The 17,523-nt window shown below is 38.2% G+C and overlaps 1 protein-coding gene across 12 annotated transcripts in view; it reads left to right on the forward strand.

Moving 5' to 3' along the window:
* DLG2 (discs large MAGUK scaffold protein 2) overlaps window positions 1-17,523 on the forward strand; it is a 984,477-nt gene that overhangs the window by 11,163 nt on the left and 955,791 nt on the right. For 7 of the 12 annotated variants that reach the window (XM_040055798.1, XM_040055799.1, XM_040055807.1 and 4 more), the window contains exons 1-2: window positions 1,354-1,506; window positions 6,369-6,500. In XM_040055798.1, coding sequence (XP_039911732.1) covers window positions 1,413-1,506; window positions 6,369-6,500 — 226 coding nt within the window. In that variant the 5' untranslated portion in view covers window positions 1,354-1,412. Of the gene's footprint in view, window positions 1-1,353; window positions 1,630-2,841; window positions 2,994-6,368; window positions 6,501-17,523 lie in introns of those variants that run through there. The other 5 variants (XM_040055800.2, XM_040055802.2, XM_040055811.1 and 2 more) reach the window with 4 other exon arrangements.

The following is a 17,523-nucleotide window of genomic DNA, read 5'->3' on the forward strand; positions in this document are numbered from 1 at the left end:
CTTACTGCATTCCCTCCTGCTGATCTGTAACAACTCATTTTCATTTTTTGAGATTTCCAGACCGGAGAATCAAATCAAGACATCTTTAAATAACGGAGGCAGGGAACAGTGTTTACTCCTCTGTCTGTTTTGGTCGTCTGAATGAAGGTGTGAACTCTCCAAAATTAAAGTAGATTTTGAGATCCTTTTCTTCTAAAGCTATCAAAGATCACTGGGAACACTTCCTTGCTCCCTTTCCTGATGCTCTGGTTCAATTTCTCACTTCTATTTTGGCTCCCATGTTTTTTTCTCTACCATTTTTCATGCCTTTTCCTACTTCAGTGCCCTACATTTTTCCAATTCTGGTTCTCAAAAACCTGTAAAGTGTCTGTCTCCTGAAATGTGTTGGCATTTTCTTCTTTTAAATTTCACCTCTACAACAGACTTCACAAGTCAGAAGATAATTGAAATCTCTTTTAGGGGAAAGCAGATTAAAAAAAAAAAGAGAGAAATTGAGATAAAAACACCCCTTCATCTTACTAACTTGGTTAGGACTCAACTAATGTTAAACATCTCTCACCAATGAAACCTTATTTTTCATTTAAGTTAACATTCTTCCACCCTGTTGCACCCCAAAAATATTTTCATTCACAAACTCTGATGCCAGTGGGAGGAAAAAAAAATGTATATGTGTTTCTAAACTTAGCAAGAGGCTGTGGTAGGCTTGGTTCCCTGAGAGGCAGTGGCTGCCTGATACACCCTTGTGCTGATGCAGGGTGCTGTTAACCAGCTGACTGATTTCTTCCACGGGCAAGGCAGAACTTGCTGAGTTTGGAATTGTATTTTCGTTTTTTTCTCTCTTTCTTCATAGCAGGAGTTGAATGATAGGATCATGTTCCCAAGGAAAGCAGCAGCAGCTCTTATCAGACTGGGGATGTTCAAAGCACAACAATTTGAGTTCAAAATCAGTGACTGGTCCTGACCAGTGACATATGTGGGACCATATAGACTTCAGCCTATATGACTTTACTGTGGCCAGAAGGAGCTCTAATGGCTTGAAAATAGCCATATATTCATATACATGGCCTTGGCAGCATCTGCTTGTGTTGTGTTTTTTCTATTATGTGCTCCTTTGGTTTGAGCCATCATCATTCAACAAACCCTGGATTGAAAATGGAGCTGCTTGGAGATTGGTTTTTGAATCACGTTTATCTTTTTCATATACCTTCAATTAATCTCATTAGACAAACCTGTTCCTAATTGGTAGTTGAAGTTTATCGATAGACCTAAATTATCTTCAGGTGTAACATATTTAGTTCATCTGAAGGATAAATGGTATGGCTAAACACCTGGGAGCTATTTAAGAAACCTTACCTGTGGTGTGGTGTGTGATCTGCTCCGTGCAGGCATGGCTGTGGCAGCCTCAGTCCCATATGAAGGCACAAAAACTTTTTAGTTGCTCGACTGCCCACACTAGCAGAGCTGCAGATGTTTCAACTCTACCAGGACTCCACTGTAAATGCTGCAGTGAGTATAGTGTCTCCTTGCCTATGTGGAGTTCTAAAGTGGTTCTAAAAATGTGCTTGCAAGACCTGAGAGCATAGAAAACAAACCAGCAGAGGAGGGGAATCCTTCTGCTTCAAGGTACTGGTTAGTATTGCAAGTGGCATCCAGGTCTTGGGTATGGATCCTGAGATGTAGACAGAATTGATTTTGGAATAATTTTAGCAAAGTAGATGAAAAAATTATTGCAATATTAATTTAAGTATACATAATTATCAGATTTATTCTTTCATATGTGTGGCTTACATTTTAAGAACAATGCTTCAGAAAACAATCTATTGGTGGGAATTTAATTTTTCCTGATATATGTGTATATATATATAGAGAGAGAGAGTGTACCTTACTCTGTATGTGCTTGAATGTATAGCTTTATTTCTTTTTGATAGTATCCCCTGAAAGCTTTTTGTCTGTAAGATATAATGAAGTTACAGTTTGTTAAAATATAACTTCGGGTTTCTCTACAGTTTTCTCTACAATTTTTGTATTTGTGTTGCCAGATCTATAAGCATTACCCCAACAGGTTATTTTACTCTATAGCATAAATGTCTACCTGTTGAACTTTAAAAACCAACATTACAGAAAAGTCTATACAGTGAGGGTACTAAAAAGCATGTTGTATTCTGTAATGATCCCATCTAGTATAATAACCCTGAGGAGAGGATTTGCTTCTTTTTTGAGTCTTACAGAGATGAATACATTAAGCAGAGACTCATTCTGTAGAAGAAAAATTGAGTAATTCCTTATATGATAAAAAAGTTTAGACTGAAAGAGGAAGGAAAGTTTTCCTAGGGAGTCCAGTAAACAAGGTTACCACTCTGTAGTTTTGTGTCAATATTACGTATCTCTGATTTGCTGTATTGTAGCAATTACCCATTCCCTGATCAGTACCATAAATCACAAACATTCCTGAATTGCTTAAAAAATTATGGAGTGATAAAGCAATAAAATTTACAGAATTGTGCATTAGTTTGGCTTAACTTATAACTTCTTGGACAGGATCCTGTAGGAGTGTAAAAGCTGTTTATCCCTTAAGATTTTTTTCTCTTACAATTGTGTTAAGATGTTTTGAGTATGATCTATTTAAGCAAAACAATAATATATTTACTGACTATAAATTTGTGTTTTTGTAGGACTGTATCTTCTGAATAGTTCTTGTTGAGGTCACAGTTCAAAGCCAATGGGATTGATTTAAAAATTGTGTCATAAAGTGCAAAGAAGCAGTAAAAAAATTAGATCTATGTCCAGCAGACCTCATGGGGCACAGCTGACGCTGACTTTTCAGTGGTCTTTTGTTCACAGACAAAGGACCTACTCAGGATCCACACAGAGGCCCACCTCTTGGGATATTAAACTGTGTGTTCAGTGGATTTGTTGTTTTGCAATCAGTACTGGAGAACAGTGATACCATAGCACCAAGATTTTTTGGTTGCATTTCTGATATACTCTGAAAGGTACGGGACTTACTTTGGCTGCTATAAATTAACCACGTGCTTTATTGAATACTGTAATACAGTGATCCAGTCCCTCATGAAAGCCACCAATCTCCCATTCTTCTTAATTAAAAGAGTGTGTGGGAATTCAGATTCAGAAACTTGCACTTAATTGGGTGGCAGGGAATGTGGTTCTTATTTGACTATTGTGCTGCAGTCCATTCTTGCAACCAGATAGTACTTAAGCTTTGTAGCAGCAAAAGAAAAAAAAAAAAAAAAAAACACTGGATGTCCTCATCTTTTTCGGGTATGACTGGGAGTTGACAGTGGTTAATATTTTGGGGAGAGTACTGAGCATTCTTTAGCTGTGCCATTTTATTGCATTATTTCCTATTGCTCTGTGTTGTGCAGAGGTAGGAATGTGCTGTGCTGGTGTTGAACAGAATTGTGCCCTAGCATGCTAAATACTGTCAAATCCCTCTGAAGATCTAGTTCTGAGTAACTTATAACCAGGAGAGTTCATCAAGAAGGGGAAAAGGTTTTTTTTTTGAAAGCCTAATCTGGTGACAATTGGCTGGAGATTCAAGTAGCCTCCATAAATCCCTTGGCTTTTCAGGAGTGCTCCAGTAGTAGTGGTTGCACAGCCCCCCTCCTTGACATGCTAAAATACTCTTGATCAGGATATTCCTGGGCATCCTGATTGAATCACTCAGCACATATCAACCATTGCAGGTTATTTGGAAAACTGGATACACTGCTGCCAAGTGAGATTGTGCAGGAAAAGGATGCAGCTCCGTGCTGGAGCTTAGGGATGGAGTAAAAACTAATGTATCCTATTAAAGCTAGAGAGGAAAATTAGGAAGGAAGATCATTACTTGGTCTGGGATTTATTTGAGATTTAGATCTAGCACTAGAAGTGTGCTCTGTTGCTGGTTGTTCAGTTTGTAGAGTTTAGGACTCTCCTGGGGTCAACAAAAAGTTGACTTTTTATGTCTTCATGAATTGAAAAAAACTATTTCAAGTGAGAATAAAAACTGCTCACATCCCCAAAGGATGCTATGTTTTGTAGCGCTGTATTTTTTAAAACACAAACTGTACGCTTTAGGAATGATTAATGAAGGTGGGAATGTCAGCATGCTTCACCAAGTCACTAAGAAAGAGGGAGTGATATCCCTGCTGTGGAAGAGGCATTCACATCCCATTTTCCTAATTCTTCCGTCTACTCTTAGAATGTGTCCTCAGTATTGGCTACTTTGCAGTGGTTTTCCACCATTCTGTAGCTTCATTTTAATATAAGGAACCATGCATTCATTTCATATGCATGCCTGTACTGGGAGAAGGTGAATTACTGATTCCAACCCATGCTTTAGGTTATGGACTACTTATTTTATTGAGGGTAGCCAGGAGGTTCAGTGTATCAGTGAAAGCACAGGTGGGTCAGGACAGTCATGAGGTCAGTAAAAGATACGATGTAATTGGGGTTTTAAAGGCAAAAGAAGCTGAGCTCACTTGCAGAAGTAGTTCTTTGTACCCGGCCATATCCCACTTGGATCCAGAGCTTTGTTTCAAGGCTGTGCTTTTGGTTTGGATGATTTGATGGAAGCCCAGCCCAGGTATTTTGATGTGGCCTTAAGAGCTGCTCTCTCTCTCTGTGTGGGTTATAAGTGGTCCTAAGTGCAATTGCCTAATCTTTACCTGCCCCAAGGACAGCTCTCATAGAAAGAAGGGAATCCTCTTGGAGACCCCCTCAAGGTGGAATCAAAGCAGAAAGTTGTGAGCTTTCCATTATAATGGCTAGGCTGCTGTAAATTGTTCCTTAATCTCCCTGTCTAAGTGATCTGTACATTAAGTTTGGACTCAATGGTCTTGGAGGTCTTTTCCAGCCTTAATGATTCTAAATATATGATGTCTGTGCATAGGCAGAAACATTTAAATAAAATTCCTTTTTATTCGTTGTTTTTAATTTCTCTCATAAAATGCTTGTGACCAGCTAGAATTTCTGGTGTGAGGGGAAAGAAAAAATATTGCATCTTTTTAAATTTTAACAATTGATTAAAGTTTTGCCCATTTTTAATTTGAGAATGTAATCAGGTTACAGACTACAAGTCAAGTCTCTGCCCCAATGTGAACTCATCTGGTTGTCACATCCCAAGGCCTATATTACAGTGAGTCATCAAGACCCTGAGCAAAGACGGTCAATCTTTCTATAGTGGAAAAAAAGCTTTCTTTTAGTTATTTAATAAAGAATAATAAAAGCAGTCTTTTTTTGCCTTTGCAAGCATTTTACGCTACTTTGAGTTTAGCCTCACCAGAGGAATCTGACCCTCTCCTAGTAATGAAACTTGCATTGAACTCTAGTGAAAGAAATCTAGATTGAGGCACTTGCTTGTTAGTTAGTGTTTTGGTATCCTACTGAAAACTTGGTGGCAATACAATTACAAGAGCATGTGCAGATATCTCAGTGTCATGAATATGTTTGTGTACATTTCTGGAATCCTACTGGGATGGTGAGAAGGACAGATGAAGTCTGAATCTCCGTGTTCCTCTATTTTTTTCTTTCTCTGTAAGATGGTGATGTTTGGATTTCATGCAATTTTACATGTCACTCATGCTCTTGGCGAGTGACTGCACAAAGATAATAGCAGCAGGAGAAACAGAGCTCTGCTCCTCTGGGCTCTTACAGAAAAGCTGGATTGCTCTCTTTGAGCCAGCACATGGATGAAAGTCTGCTATCAAAGCCTCATTTACCAAAGAGGTAGATAGTAATTTAATGTATTGAGGGAATAGAAAGAACCAGCCTCACTCTTGGACACCTGCCTTTCAGATACGCATTTGTCAGTCAGAGAACAGAGAACTGAGTGCTGCAGATGCAAAGCAAACACTTTCATGTCTTCTCTGAGGATGTTTTAAGGCCAGTTTTCCTGCATGGGTATCCATAATTGTTATTGTCTATAATTTTGTAGCTTCTGCAAGTTGTAATTTGGTCCAGGCCCCATAGCTTCCAGATGGTTTTGGATAAATGGAAGCTGAGCACTTGTTAGAGATGCTGTTCCAAAGATCATTTTCCCATATGCAGTGTTGAATATGTTGTTTGTGACATACAGCTAATGACAGAAAGCAGTAACACCACCATCCCTGGAAGTGTTCCAAAGGCATGTGGATGTGGCAGTTGGGGACATGGTTTGCTGGGGAACACAGTAGTGCTGGTTTAATAGTTGGACTTGTACATCTTTCCCAACCATAGTGATTTTATGGTTCTATAACCATTTACTGTAAATATTCCTTATATGTGTGAATAATGCCTCTCAAAATGTGTAGTTAACATTTGAGCATTTAAATACTTTTCAGAGCCAATAAAGACATTGTTGTGTTTGCTTTTTGTTTGTTTTGTTTTAGATACTGACCGAGCTTTAGTGCTGCTGGAAGAATATTGCAAAAAACTACAGAAGCCAGAAGAGCAACAACTGAAAAAAGCCATCAGAAAGGTGATGGGCATCTTTAAGAGCAGCTTGTTTCAGGCACTTCTAGGTAGGTACTAATGTTTAATACTAGGTGCACTCTCTTGGAGGCCAGAGCTAGGTCAGACCTGGTAACTTTCTTATTAGTCACAAATTTGTGTTTATGGTGAAAAGCTTGTTGAGATCATCCTTACAGGTTCTCTGAAAGGAAACTCATTGTCCTGATATTTTCAAAGGTATTTTCTTATTTACAGAGAAAGAAAAGTAACAGAAACGTAATACAAATGAAGGTATTGAATAGTTAGTCCTAAACCTTGCTGCTTTGCTTTATTTAATGGAAGATACAGAGTCAGGGTAGGATATAGCTGTTTATGCAAAGCTGAAGACGAAGCCATCTCCACAGGTGAATTGTCAAAGTTTAATTATTTCATTGGCATCAAATAGCATTGAAAGTCTTGGTGTCTTTTGAACTATGTTTTTGTGAAAAGTGTTAGCAGAGGAACTCAAAAGTGAGTTAAGAAAATTGCTCCAGGACACAGTCTGGCAGAATGTTCCCATTCATGTGATGTTGCAGTGTTCAAAGAGATGTACCGGTGTATCACTCAGTCTTTCTTCGACTTACTTGAAGATCCCCATTTCATCTTGTAAATTATGTTCAAAACCACAAGCACTTGATTTTGAGCTTTATATAAAGCAGCCTCAATGACTTATTATATATAATGTCTTCAAGGTCATGAACATACCTGTTTGCCTTGGCATTTCTGTTGTTCCTTGTGCTGTGCCTGAGCTGCCACTCATGGGAAGCAGTGATTGTAACTGTGCATGTCCCTTGCTCTATCTCCCTGTGCCCTCTTGCTCACATTGCACGGCCCTTCCTTCACACACAGCTACATTTTGTGAGGAAGTCATCTCGAGGGTGCATTTCCTAACACAAATTATGTTTGTGGAAGCACACATGCCTTCAGCTTGAGGCTGTTTGAAGCCAGAGTATCAACTGTGCTCCTTGCAGAGCTACAGTCAGGACTAGTCAGGAAAAGAATTTGATTATATGTCATAAAAGTGGAAGCACATCAATAATGCATTATTATTATTGTGAAGACAATGGAGGTCTGGGACTAGTTTCAGGAATTCTGTAGCATTTGTGGAAAATATGTATCACCAGTCTCTAACGTTTCCTGCAAATTGAATTAATTAATGTTAGTGCTATTTTACTTGTAACTTTTCTTAACTTCTTTAACGCTATTAGCTTTATTTTATAAACTCTACATATTTTTAATTGCTCTGTATGCGTTAGAAGAGGAAATAGATTAATAATTGAATTGACCAAATAGTTGTAAATAGATTTGAAAAAAAGGAGGGAAAAAATATTGTACTTTTCCATATGGTTTTTATGAAGGTGACTATGGATATAGAAAAGTGTACTGAAGAAACACACAAGTCACAGAAGTGGCATTAGCTGTACACTTCTGTTCTACTTGGAAGTAGTTAGAATACTTTGGAGTATTCTAACAGCATGTGTGCTTTGTGTGTGGCTGCACTACAAAATCTGTTGATGTATTACACATGTTAGAAATGAAAAATTGATTATAGCTACATTGAGGTTGAATCCAAAGAAGAACTTGCATCCTTTGATTGCTACAGTAACAGATTGAGGAGTATGGTGTTACAGAAGTTAGCATTTTAATTTGTGGGCCTTTAGATGTCTTTTCCTTTTCCTTAAAGGCTTCCTTTTATAGAAAAGACATGGGAATTTGCAAGATGTGTTCAAACCTCTCGTTATTACATTTGGTTTGTTACTTGGTTGGTCTAGATTCTGGAACAATTCTAATGAGGGGTGACATCCCACACATTTTAAGTGTGGTAGATGATGTTGTTACACAATCAATGAGATTATTGCATAATTAGTATTTAAAAAGACCCTCACTTCCATAACATCTGTTTTAGCTTCATGGTGTACTTAATTCACCTAGAAATCAGATCACCACACAAAGGAATACCTAAGGCAGAGCTTCTGGTCTCTTTAAGTTCTGTACTGCTAACATTCCTTTGTCTTTTATATTTAAAGAATGTCTAATGGTCTTGAAAGTGTCCATTTTTCTGTGCCTGATCTTAATGAGACTTAATTTCCAGAGCCTGAGAGTTCATTGCTTTCCAAAATGCTCTCATTTATAGCTGTCAAATATTGGTTTTATCCAGAATTATTGACCTTTTGAATATTGAGGCTGTAACTGCTAATGAAAGCTGTGATTTTTTTTTTTTGTACAGAATCCTTAACCTGGATGCAGAGGTGCGCATTCTGACCAGGAATAAAGTTAACATAATTTTTTTGTGCCAAATCCAGTTTTGGTAGGCCCCACAGCTTCAGTGGAATTTGGTTCCTTTACAAATAAATTCATCCATTGTAACTATCTCCGTCCTTTAAGTGTGGGTTCAATTCCCATTAACTTCCAATGGCTTTAAAAATCTGTGGGATGTCTTAAATTGAGTATAACAAGAACAGATAAAGAAAAATAATAATAGAGTAACTTTTCAAATCCAGTGTTGTCTAGTTCCTTTTATTCTCAAATTTATGGTTTTGTGATTATGCTGATTAGATTCAGCCATCTTTGAACTTGGCTTCCCTTAGTGTGTGTGACTACTTTTATCTTCAATGTGTTCATAAATATTAAATGTGGACTACTGAACAGTGGGGTAACATGAGAGAAAGGAAGATTGGATATTTTTCTTGCATATATTCTACACATGCAAGAAGCCACTGCAATCCTGTAAGGAAAAGTTCTGTAAATGATTTACACAAGGATTATTGAAGGATTGTTCTTTTACATTTTAATTCTGGTTCAAAAGCATTCCCTTCTCCCTTTGGGCTGTTCTTGTTGCTGGACTTCTTGCTAGAGTGGCTGTGCTCAGTGACAGCCAAGTTAGTTGCTAAGAGGCACATTTACAAAGTGACATGTGGAACTGCAGTCTCTGGAGTCCCACTTACACTCCAGTGGCCCAAACACAATGCTTTGAAAATCCACCCCTAAGAGGAGGGAGGAGGAGAAACTCTTCAGAAGGAGCATGCAAGGGGAAGAACATGAATTTAGATATTGACATTACTCTTGAGTTAATTCTAGATTTCTTTCATCAGAAGGATTTTACCCATTTTTCTATGGGCAGCGAGGAGTTATACTGTTGTTGGGACCTTGTAAGGATTTTTTTTCTCTTTGTAGGGTGATCTGTAGCTAGCTGATGGTAAAATCACAAGGGTCTCTTAAATTGTAGCACATGTGCTGATGTGAACATTTTTAAAACCCTGCAAGGAAGAGGAAATGAAACCTCCAGAAATTCAAATGCCTCATTTGTTGGGATTGTCTCATAATGGGGCATCTTGGAGACATCATGCTGAGATAAAAAAGGGAAATAATGAAAAAGAGTAATAATAGGCATCTGGGTATGTCAAAGCAACAAACACTTTTTGTTCCTGTTCTGTTCTTAAAGAAACTTAATAAATTTTAATAATGCAGTACATAGTTTAGTAGAATTTATTTTGTGAAACCTCTGCTATATGTTTGTTTAGCCTTCATTTCATTAAGAAAAGTGCATGATTCCACAGCTTAGAGGGTGGTTCTGTGGAATGAGAATGGATAAAAGAGGTTTATGTCAGGGTTGTTTGGGTTTTTCATGGCTGCATCTCTATAAAACATCATTTTGTTTCCAGTAGGAATTAAAGTGCCACAAATAACTGTAATCATCTTATGCAGTATTAGGTAAAAACTAATCTCAATAGGTTTTTCTGAAATTCGGATAAACCCAATCTGCAGTCGGTGACGTATTTCCCGAGGACTTTGAAACCATATCTTGTGGTTTTTTTCTCCTGCTTGCATAACTGCATAAATTTGCCTGAATTTTAAAATGCCATTATTTCCAATTAAAATCTGCATCACTTTTTTTTTTTTAATGTTATTGTACCATTTCCTCAAAATAATGCGGATGTTCTAAAACTGCTCATCTTATAAATTGCTGGAGTAAACATTACTGTTATGAATTTACTCATCATCTGTGTCACAGCCTACACTTAAAGTTTTAGGATACATTGTTACATTTAGGATACAGCGTTACATTTCCAGAAGGCCAGGTTTTTTAGACATTTCCTCATCCTGCTTCCTTTCAAATAAACCTTGTTATATACCAGTCCATTTAAAAAGAGTGATCGTGTCTTTTAAGCCAAGTCAAAAAAGGAAGTCAGATGATTTTTCTGCAATCACATATTACTCTTCTGTTAAAAGACTGTGTAAATGAAGTGGAAGTATAACTTAATAGTGTTACAGTAGTCTCTAAGATTCCAGAGATCTAGTTAAATCTGTTAATCGTCCATGTTACTGAAAGGTGTCTAGGACAGATAAGGTATATAAAGAGGACATTTCAGGGATGCAAAACAAATTTTGTTTTGGTTTAATTATTTTATGACATATCTATTAAATAGCACAGTCTTTGAGAAATGCAAGTATTTATTATAGCTAGCATGGAGCAATCCAAGAGCTTGATTTCCTTTGGATTTGTCTTAGTTTGACTGATCTTGGTGTCTACCAAGCTGTGAGCTAGGGCTGACATTTCTCTTTCACTTAGGGACATGGTTAAATTTCTGGATAATTTAGATATGAAAAAAACTGGAGAGGAGCCTATCATAAGAGTAGTGATGGAATGTTGGAACATGCCACTATCATAAAAAGAAAACTAAGAATAAAAAATGCAGAAGATTTTAATAGGCATAGCCAGGCGTGTCCTCCACTTTATGTAGGCTTTAATGCTGATAAGAATAATGATACCGTTGACCATATGGGGAGAAGAAAATACAAGAGATTAGTGGGAAAACAAGGAATTTTTTTAGGCATGTTGTGTTTAAGGAGAAAGATTTAAATGAAATTCGAGAACAGAGTGAAGGAGGTGGGTTAGGACTGGAGAACATATGTATGAAAAGCAGGATACATTATAAGAAAAGCAGACCTGCATCACAGTTCTGGGCTGGAGATGGGGCCTGTACCAAAGAAGTTGTAAAGAACAATTATAGATGCCAGAAAATGCAAAAATGGAGTGCTTTTCATACATGGTAGTGCTGAGATTTGTGCAAAAGGCATGTAAATAATCTGTTAAATACTGGAGGTTGTTACTGTCTGCTCCTTGATCTGTCTTTAAGAAACACTGCTATCATATTTTCAGGCTTTTCTTCACAACCACCAAGACCTCTTCTGTACTCCTTTCTTTGAGCAGACATTTAACATTCATGGCACCACAGAAAACAAGGCAAAATCCAATTTCACAAGGCTCCTGATAAAGCTGCTAGTATTGAGGAAATCCCAATGCAGAACTTGTTGGACAGTCATCTTTCTGAGGTGAGGCGACAGTGACAGTCGCTACTGCCCATCTTTCTCAGTCCACAGGAGGAAGCATGTTTTGGTACTCAGTTCTGTGTCAGTGTTTCAGGGAGCAGAAGGACATGAAATGAATTGCTGTGCTGGGAAGCTTTTCAAGAGGAAAGCACAACTAGGTGTTAGCTATTCGTACTTGCCAAGCTTGCTCCCAGTAGATGTTTTTGTCCCACTCGCGTGTTTGGCTTGCTCAACTATTTGCAGTGCTCCTGGATGTAAGGTCACTTGTGTCCCATGTCATTGCTCTCTATCCTTTGTCTCAGTGAGCTGGTTTCTGATCATGTCAGGCTGTTTCACCCACAGTAACAACACTGATTTCTTCAGGTGTTAATCCAGTGCAGCTGAGCCTGTGTCCAGCCCAGGGCTATTAAGCAATCCTCTTGCTGAGGGCCTGCATCCACCATTCATAATATCAAAGAATAAAACTCCTGTTGATTTTGCTTGCCTGGGATCATGAGTTTGGGTGATTCTCTCAGAGAATTATATTCAGACCTTCCCTGACTGAGAAATACAGATTCTTCCATGGATGTGTCTAAAAATATTTAAACCCTCCCTGACTATTAAAAATGTCGAGGAGCAAAAGAAATGTACAAAACCTCTTCAATGTTCTGTCACATTTGAGAGATGCTCAAATGACATCTCTGACAATGGGGAAGCCTGTTATTACTCTGCACAGAGTCCTACTTTCCTAAACTGGCATCTTTCTTTGTTCCAGCATAAATTACAGCAGAACTGAAATTTAAATTCAAGGGCAGTTTTTGTTTTGCCTGAAGACAGCTGCAGCTGCTTTTATTCTTGAAGTACAATTCTCTTAGTAAGCAAATTTTGTGCTTTCTCTCAAAAGAGCTAAAGGTAGTGCTCGATCTCTGGGATGGTTTGAAGCTGTGTGATCTTTTCTTTTATGAGCTGGGGGCTGGATTGCAGCCAGCTGGAGGAACTAACCTTTACAATTCTCCAGTGAAAGTCTGGTCACAAAGAGTAGACCATGTGTTAAAAAGAAACAACAGATCTGCCTTTTTTTCTACCTGGTTTCTAGTTTGGCCCACTGCTGTTTTTGCTTCCATGGCAGTGCGGTTTCTCCTGCGTTTTTATAATTTCTCTCAATCTCTTAAAATTCCTTCCAACCCATGGTCCCTGTGGATCCTTTGGAGGAAATAAGGCTTCTTTACTTCTATTAGGTTGCATTGACAGTGGGCAGAGGGTCCAAATTTAGCTGGTGAGAGCTGACAGGTGGATGCATGTGGAGAAAGAAGTCAGACAGACATCTTGTTGCTGTCTGTTGCATGAGGAATTGGAGTGGAGATACCTAGAGAAGGGAGTTTCAAAGACTGACAGAATGGGTCAGGTTGGAATGGACCACGGGTATCCCAAGTGGAGATCTCCTAGTCCAACCTCTCTGCTTAAGCAGGGTTCCCTAGAACATCACTCAGAATTGTGTTCAGATGCCTTTTTTCATACCTCCAGGGGAGGAGACCCACAGCCTCTCCGGGCAACCTTCGTGTTTCTCTGAAGTCTGAAATGTTACTTGGTTTTTCTTGGTTGTGTCTGTGATGGAGGAGCTGAAATATTTCTCAGAATTGCTTTAGTCTTTGGGACTCACTGGATGTTAAGGTGATGTTCTGCTGGTTAGAAATGAGGGGCAAACAGAGCCAGGGCATGGTGCTCCCTGTTCTTGCTGGCCAGCCTGGTGATGTGAGTAGCCAGCTTCTTAATATTAGAGTTCTTTCCCACCTTGAGGGAACGTGTGTGCAAAGATGCGGAAGTCTTCTGTGGGTACCCTAAAGCACTTTTTATTTGAAAGAATTTAAATATTAAAAACTTGGATTGAGGTCTTTCCTGGTAAATCACAAAACCAAAGCTCTGCCACCCCTTGAATTTGTGGCAGTGAATGCTGGTGAACTCTGATGAATGGAAGATCCCAGCCCAGGTCTGTATCTGGATTCTCAGCCCATCTGAGTACAAAAAGAAACTGATTACAGCACTGATACAACCTGGGTAATACATAATCACTTGTAATCCTAACCCTCTGCTCATGTTTTGCTGCCTTTTAACCCATGAATGATAACATTTACATCTCAGACAAGGAATTCAGAATCTTTGGGGACTTTTGTGATTTGAAATGCAAAAGCTGTGCATTAGAAACAAACCATTTTTAATGTGAGCAATACGATAAGTGTTGCGGTTGTTGGTTTTCAATATCCAGCAAGGAATAAAAGCTGGGTTTTGTTTCTGTAGGGTTGTGGTGGTGGGGTGTGGTGTTTTTGGGTTTTTTTTAAGTAGTGCATCTTGGCCATATGGATTCTGTGTATAATTAGAATTAATAAAATACAGTTGCAGCAGCTGTTACTGTGTGGCTGCTGTCCCAATGTGAAGCTTTTCTTTCTCTTTGCATTAAATAGGGATAGCCTTTTATTCTTGGTTTGTGATGAGAACTAGAGAGGAATTATTAAGAGATTCATTTAGATAATTTGGTTTTATTTGGAATAATGTGGTTTCCTTTTTCAGAATATAAGAGAACAATGAGATAGATGATTTTCTTTTGGTGTCAAAGAAAGAAAGACTGGATTTATATCTTGCTAATGTAGTTTGTATATCTACTAATAAAATGGAAGAAAATAATCTGGAGCAAGCTGTTCCATCACTAATCCCAATATTTATTTTTGTCTCTAAAATAGCAGAGCTGTTCTCCCTTGCTAATGTTTTGGTCTGCAGAGTGATTTTTTTTCTGGTCCAGACTAGACTGTGATGTGACTTTTATTCAGTGAATATAACTTTTTAAGAAATTATGTGGTAATTTTTAAATCACAGAAACAGTATAGCCTTGAAGTGTTATACCTTATGTTTCTCAAAGCTGTTATAAATAAGCCAAGTTTATTGCCTAGTGCCACCGCTGTGGATCTTTTGGAATCTCTGTACGCTTTTTACTTAACCCTGTGCTTCCAGTGTGTTGTGGGAGTCAGTGAAAAATACTGATCAGAGTGATTTAAGTGCAATTGGTATTGAGCACTGAACAGTAAAATGCATCAAAGTGAACTAGTTCATCTTAGATACACATACCTGTATATATAGATGCTTATGTATAGAATACTTTTATGAATTCATATATACATATTGTGGCAGCTGACAGTGGATATATTTATCTCAGACTTCTACTGTAGTTTGCTCAGGTGTTATTCTGTACTTGGGAGCTCTGTTGAGTATTAAAGTGTGTCTTGACACGAAGTGCTGCAGACTGTGTTGTTCATTCCCATTGTGCATTGATTCTCTTGTGAGGTCCATTTTCTGTGTTTGTGTTCTGTCACCCTGATCTGCCTCTGAGATAATTGCGTGCTCTTTGCAAAGAAGACTGAATTTATGTCTTTAATTTGTTTTTTCCTCTCTTCATTTTGTCATCATAGTTCAATGGCTTTGGATATCTGCTGATATAGCTGATTAAGGCACTGTTGCCTAAAATCCCAGGCTTTAAAAATAGAAAATAGTTTCTTTAATAATTATCGTTATGTTCCATTATGTTATTTTGTGTTATGCAGAAAGGATGTAGTATTTTCAAACAAGGTGAAGAGAATTAGGTAGGTTATCAGAGGGCAGTACTATAACTAATCCAGTTTTGGTGAACTGAGTTCAATTCCTGTACATACACACAGTGTGATACTTCTTATTTGACCTCACACTTGTTTTCTTCAAAAATCCTGCTTCATTTAGAGTGTAGAAGGGACAGGACTCAGCTCATGAGCAAGTATTTAATTCATTGCTTTCCTATCATTATTTTCTCTGTGGGAGGTAGTACTGAAGCCCTGAGAAGCAGAAGTAAAAATGTCTTCTTATTTTCGAGGCCTGATTGGAGACACTTCTGACCTGATACAACATGGCATGCACCACTTTTCACGTCTGACCACAGCTCCAGCTGCAATAGGGAGTGTCACCATTCCAGCAAGACTGTCTGTGTCTCATTTTGGGTACTTAGAACATGAGTATTATCTGATGGGTGATCATTTTAAAAAAATACTGTGTAAGTGACTTTCTGACCTCAGTGAGGCTATCAGTAGGAGTCAGGGCGAGGGTCTAATTCCCAGGGTGGCATTTAATGCTCTTAAGCTAAAGAACCCTCAAGAAATCTTCTTATAGCTCTCAGCCTTTCAGCTCCTCAGATAAATGTGCAAAGGTTGCTCAGACAGCTTTCCTGGAGCAGGCCTACTCTGTATATTGAAGCAAGTGTCAGAGCAGAGGGAATAATGATGTGTGACCATACACATAAAGTGTGATGCTTTCTGACTTTGGGGGTACCTTGGCAACCTTATCAGTGTTTTGGAGTTAACTTTTCATAGTGATTTCCTAGACTTTAGGGATAGTAAAGAGAGCTTGTCTTCACAATTTCAATTGTGTGATGGTATTAATTACATGTTTTAAAGCAAAGTCAAAACTATTGGACATTTCCACATGTCCAATGTGGAGCTTTTGCTGCCTGAGCTTTTAGAGATGCTGATACTACTGAAAGTGCTGCTTCCTTTCTCTTGGGTCTGATTTTTATCCCAATAGTTAGATGGTTTAGATGAACTAGGTGATTTCTACTGCAAAATGAATGGAGTGTCTTTCCAAACAGACAGCAGGAGAAATCCAACCTAATTGCAATGAGACAGAGAGATAGATACAGAGTTGAGATGTTTAGTGGCTATTTTCTCCCAAGTCTTGCATTTTCTTGAGTTGTTTTTGATCTCCAGTGTTGAACTGAACTGTAGCTTTATTCTTTTTCTTCTTTAACCTCTCAAACCAAAAGACTGTTCTGTTTTTATTCTCATTATCATTTTATACCCAGCCTGCCTTTTGAGGATTTAAACGTAAGCTTTGGTGTGGTAGACTGCACTTCTCACATCTGTTTAGTTGTGTTTGACATGTAGCAATTAATTTATGTTTTAAGTTTTGTAAAGGCAATGTGGAAGACTAAAAATATACTTCAAAATAAGTATCTTTGAACTTTATTAAAAGTTGAAGTACTCCAACCCTTCCTCTAAGTAAAGTTTAGAGTGACATCTTGTGGTTACACTGATTTCAAATGCATATATCTGTTGGCATTTTATTTTGTCCACAGTAAGTGTGGTGTTTTCTGTTTCAAAATGTTCTGGATTGCTCACCAGAAGTCTATAATGATGTCCAGTATAGCTTTTGGGAGATCAGAGAAAACACTGCTATGTGTCAGGGCTCTGTAAGTATAGTTTATCTTTTACTGCCTGAAGTTTATCCCATGTACATGTGAGTTTCCAGTGTTTTGAACTCCAATTCAAGATGTTTTAATGCTCTTCCAGCCATTTGGAATTTCTCAAGAAGTTGCAATTAGCCATAATGCTGAAGTAAGTGGGAGCACAACATTTGAGCAACATCTGTTTGTTCCAATTCATCAACTGTCCAAAGATTTGCTTAGATTTAGGTTAACATAGATATGTCCAGGAAGCTGGCATGAAGCATTTGTTAACGTGGCATGGCCAAGCCCATTTCAGATCCATACTGCAGTACTGTATATGTGTGCTTCCTATGGATCAGCCCCCAAGGTGCTGGGTGGTGTAAATGCACCACCATCAAACCCTATCTAAATGCCTAGAAGGTGCTCAGAGTACAGTTTTGTGCAGTTAACCTAAATTAAATGCAAACCTTTTCAATGCCAGGTGGAGTTACAGAATAGTTCTGTGCCAG

The sequence above is a fragment of the Hirundo rustica genome, chromosome 2, assembly GCF_015227805.2.
Source record: "Hirundo rustica isolate bHirRus1 chromosome 2, bHirRus1.pri.v3, whole genome shotgun sequence".
Classification (NCBI taxonomy): domain Eukaryota; kingdom Metazoa; phylum Chordata; class Aves; order Passeriformes; family Hirundinidae; genus Hirundo; species Hirundo rustica.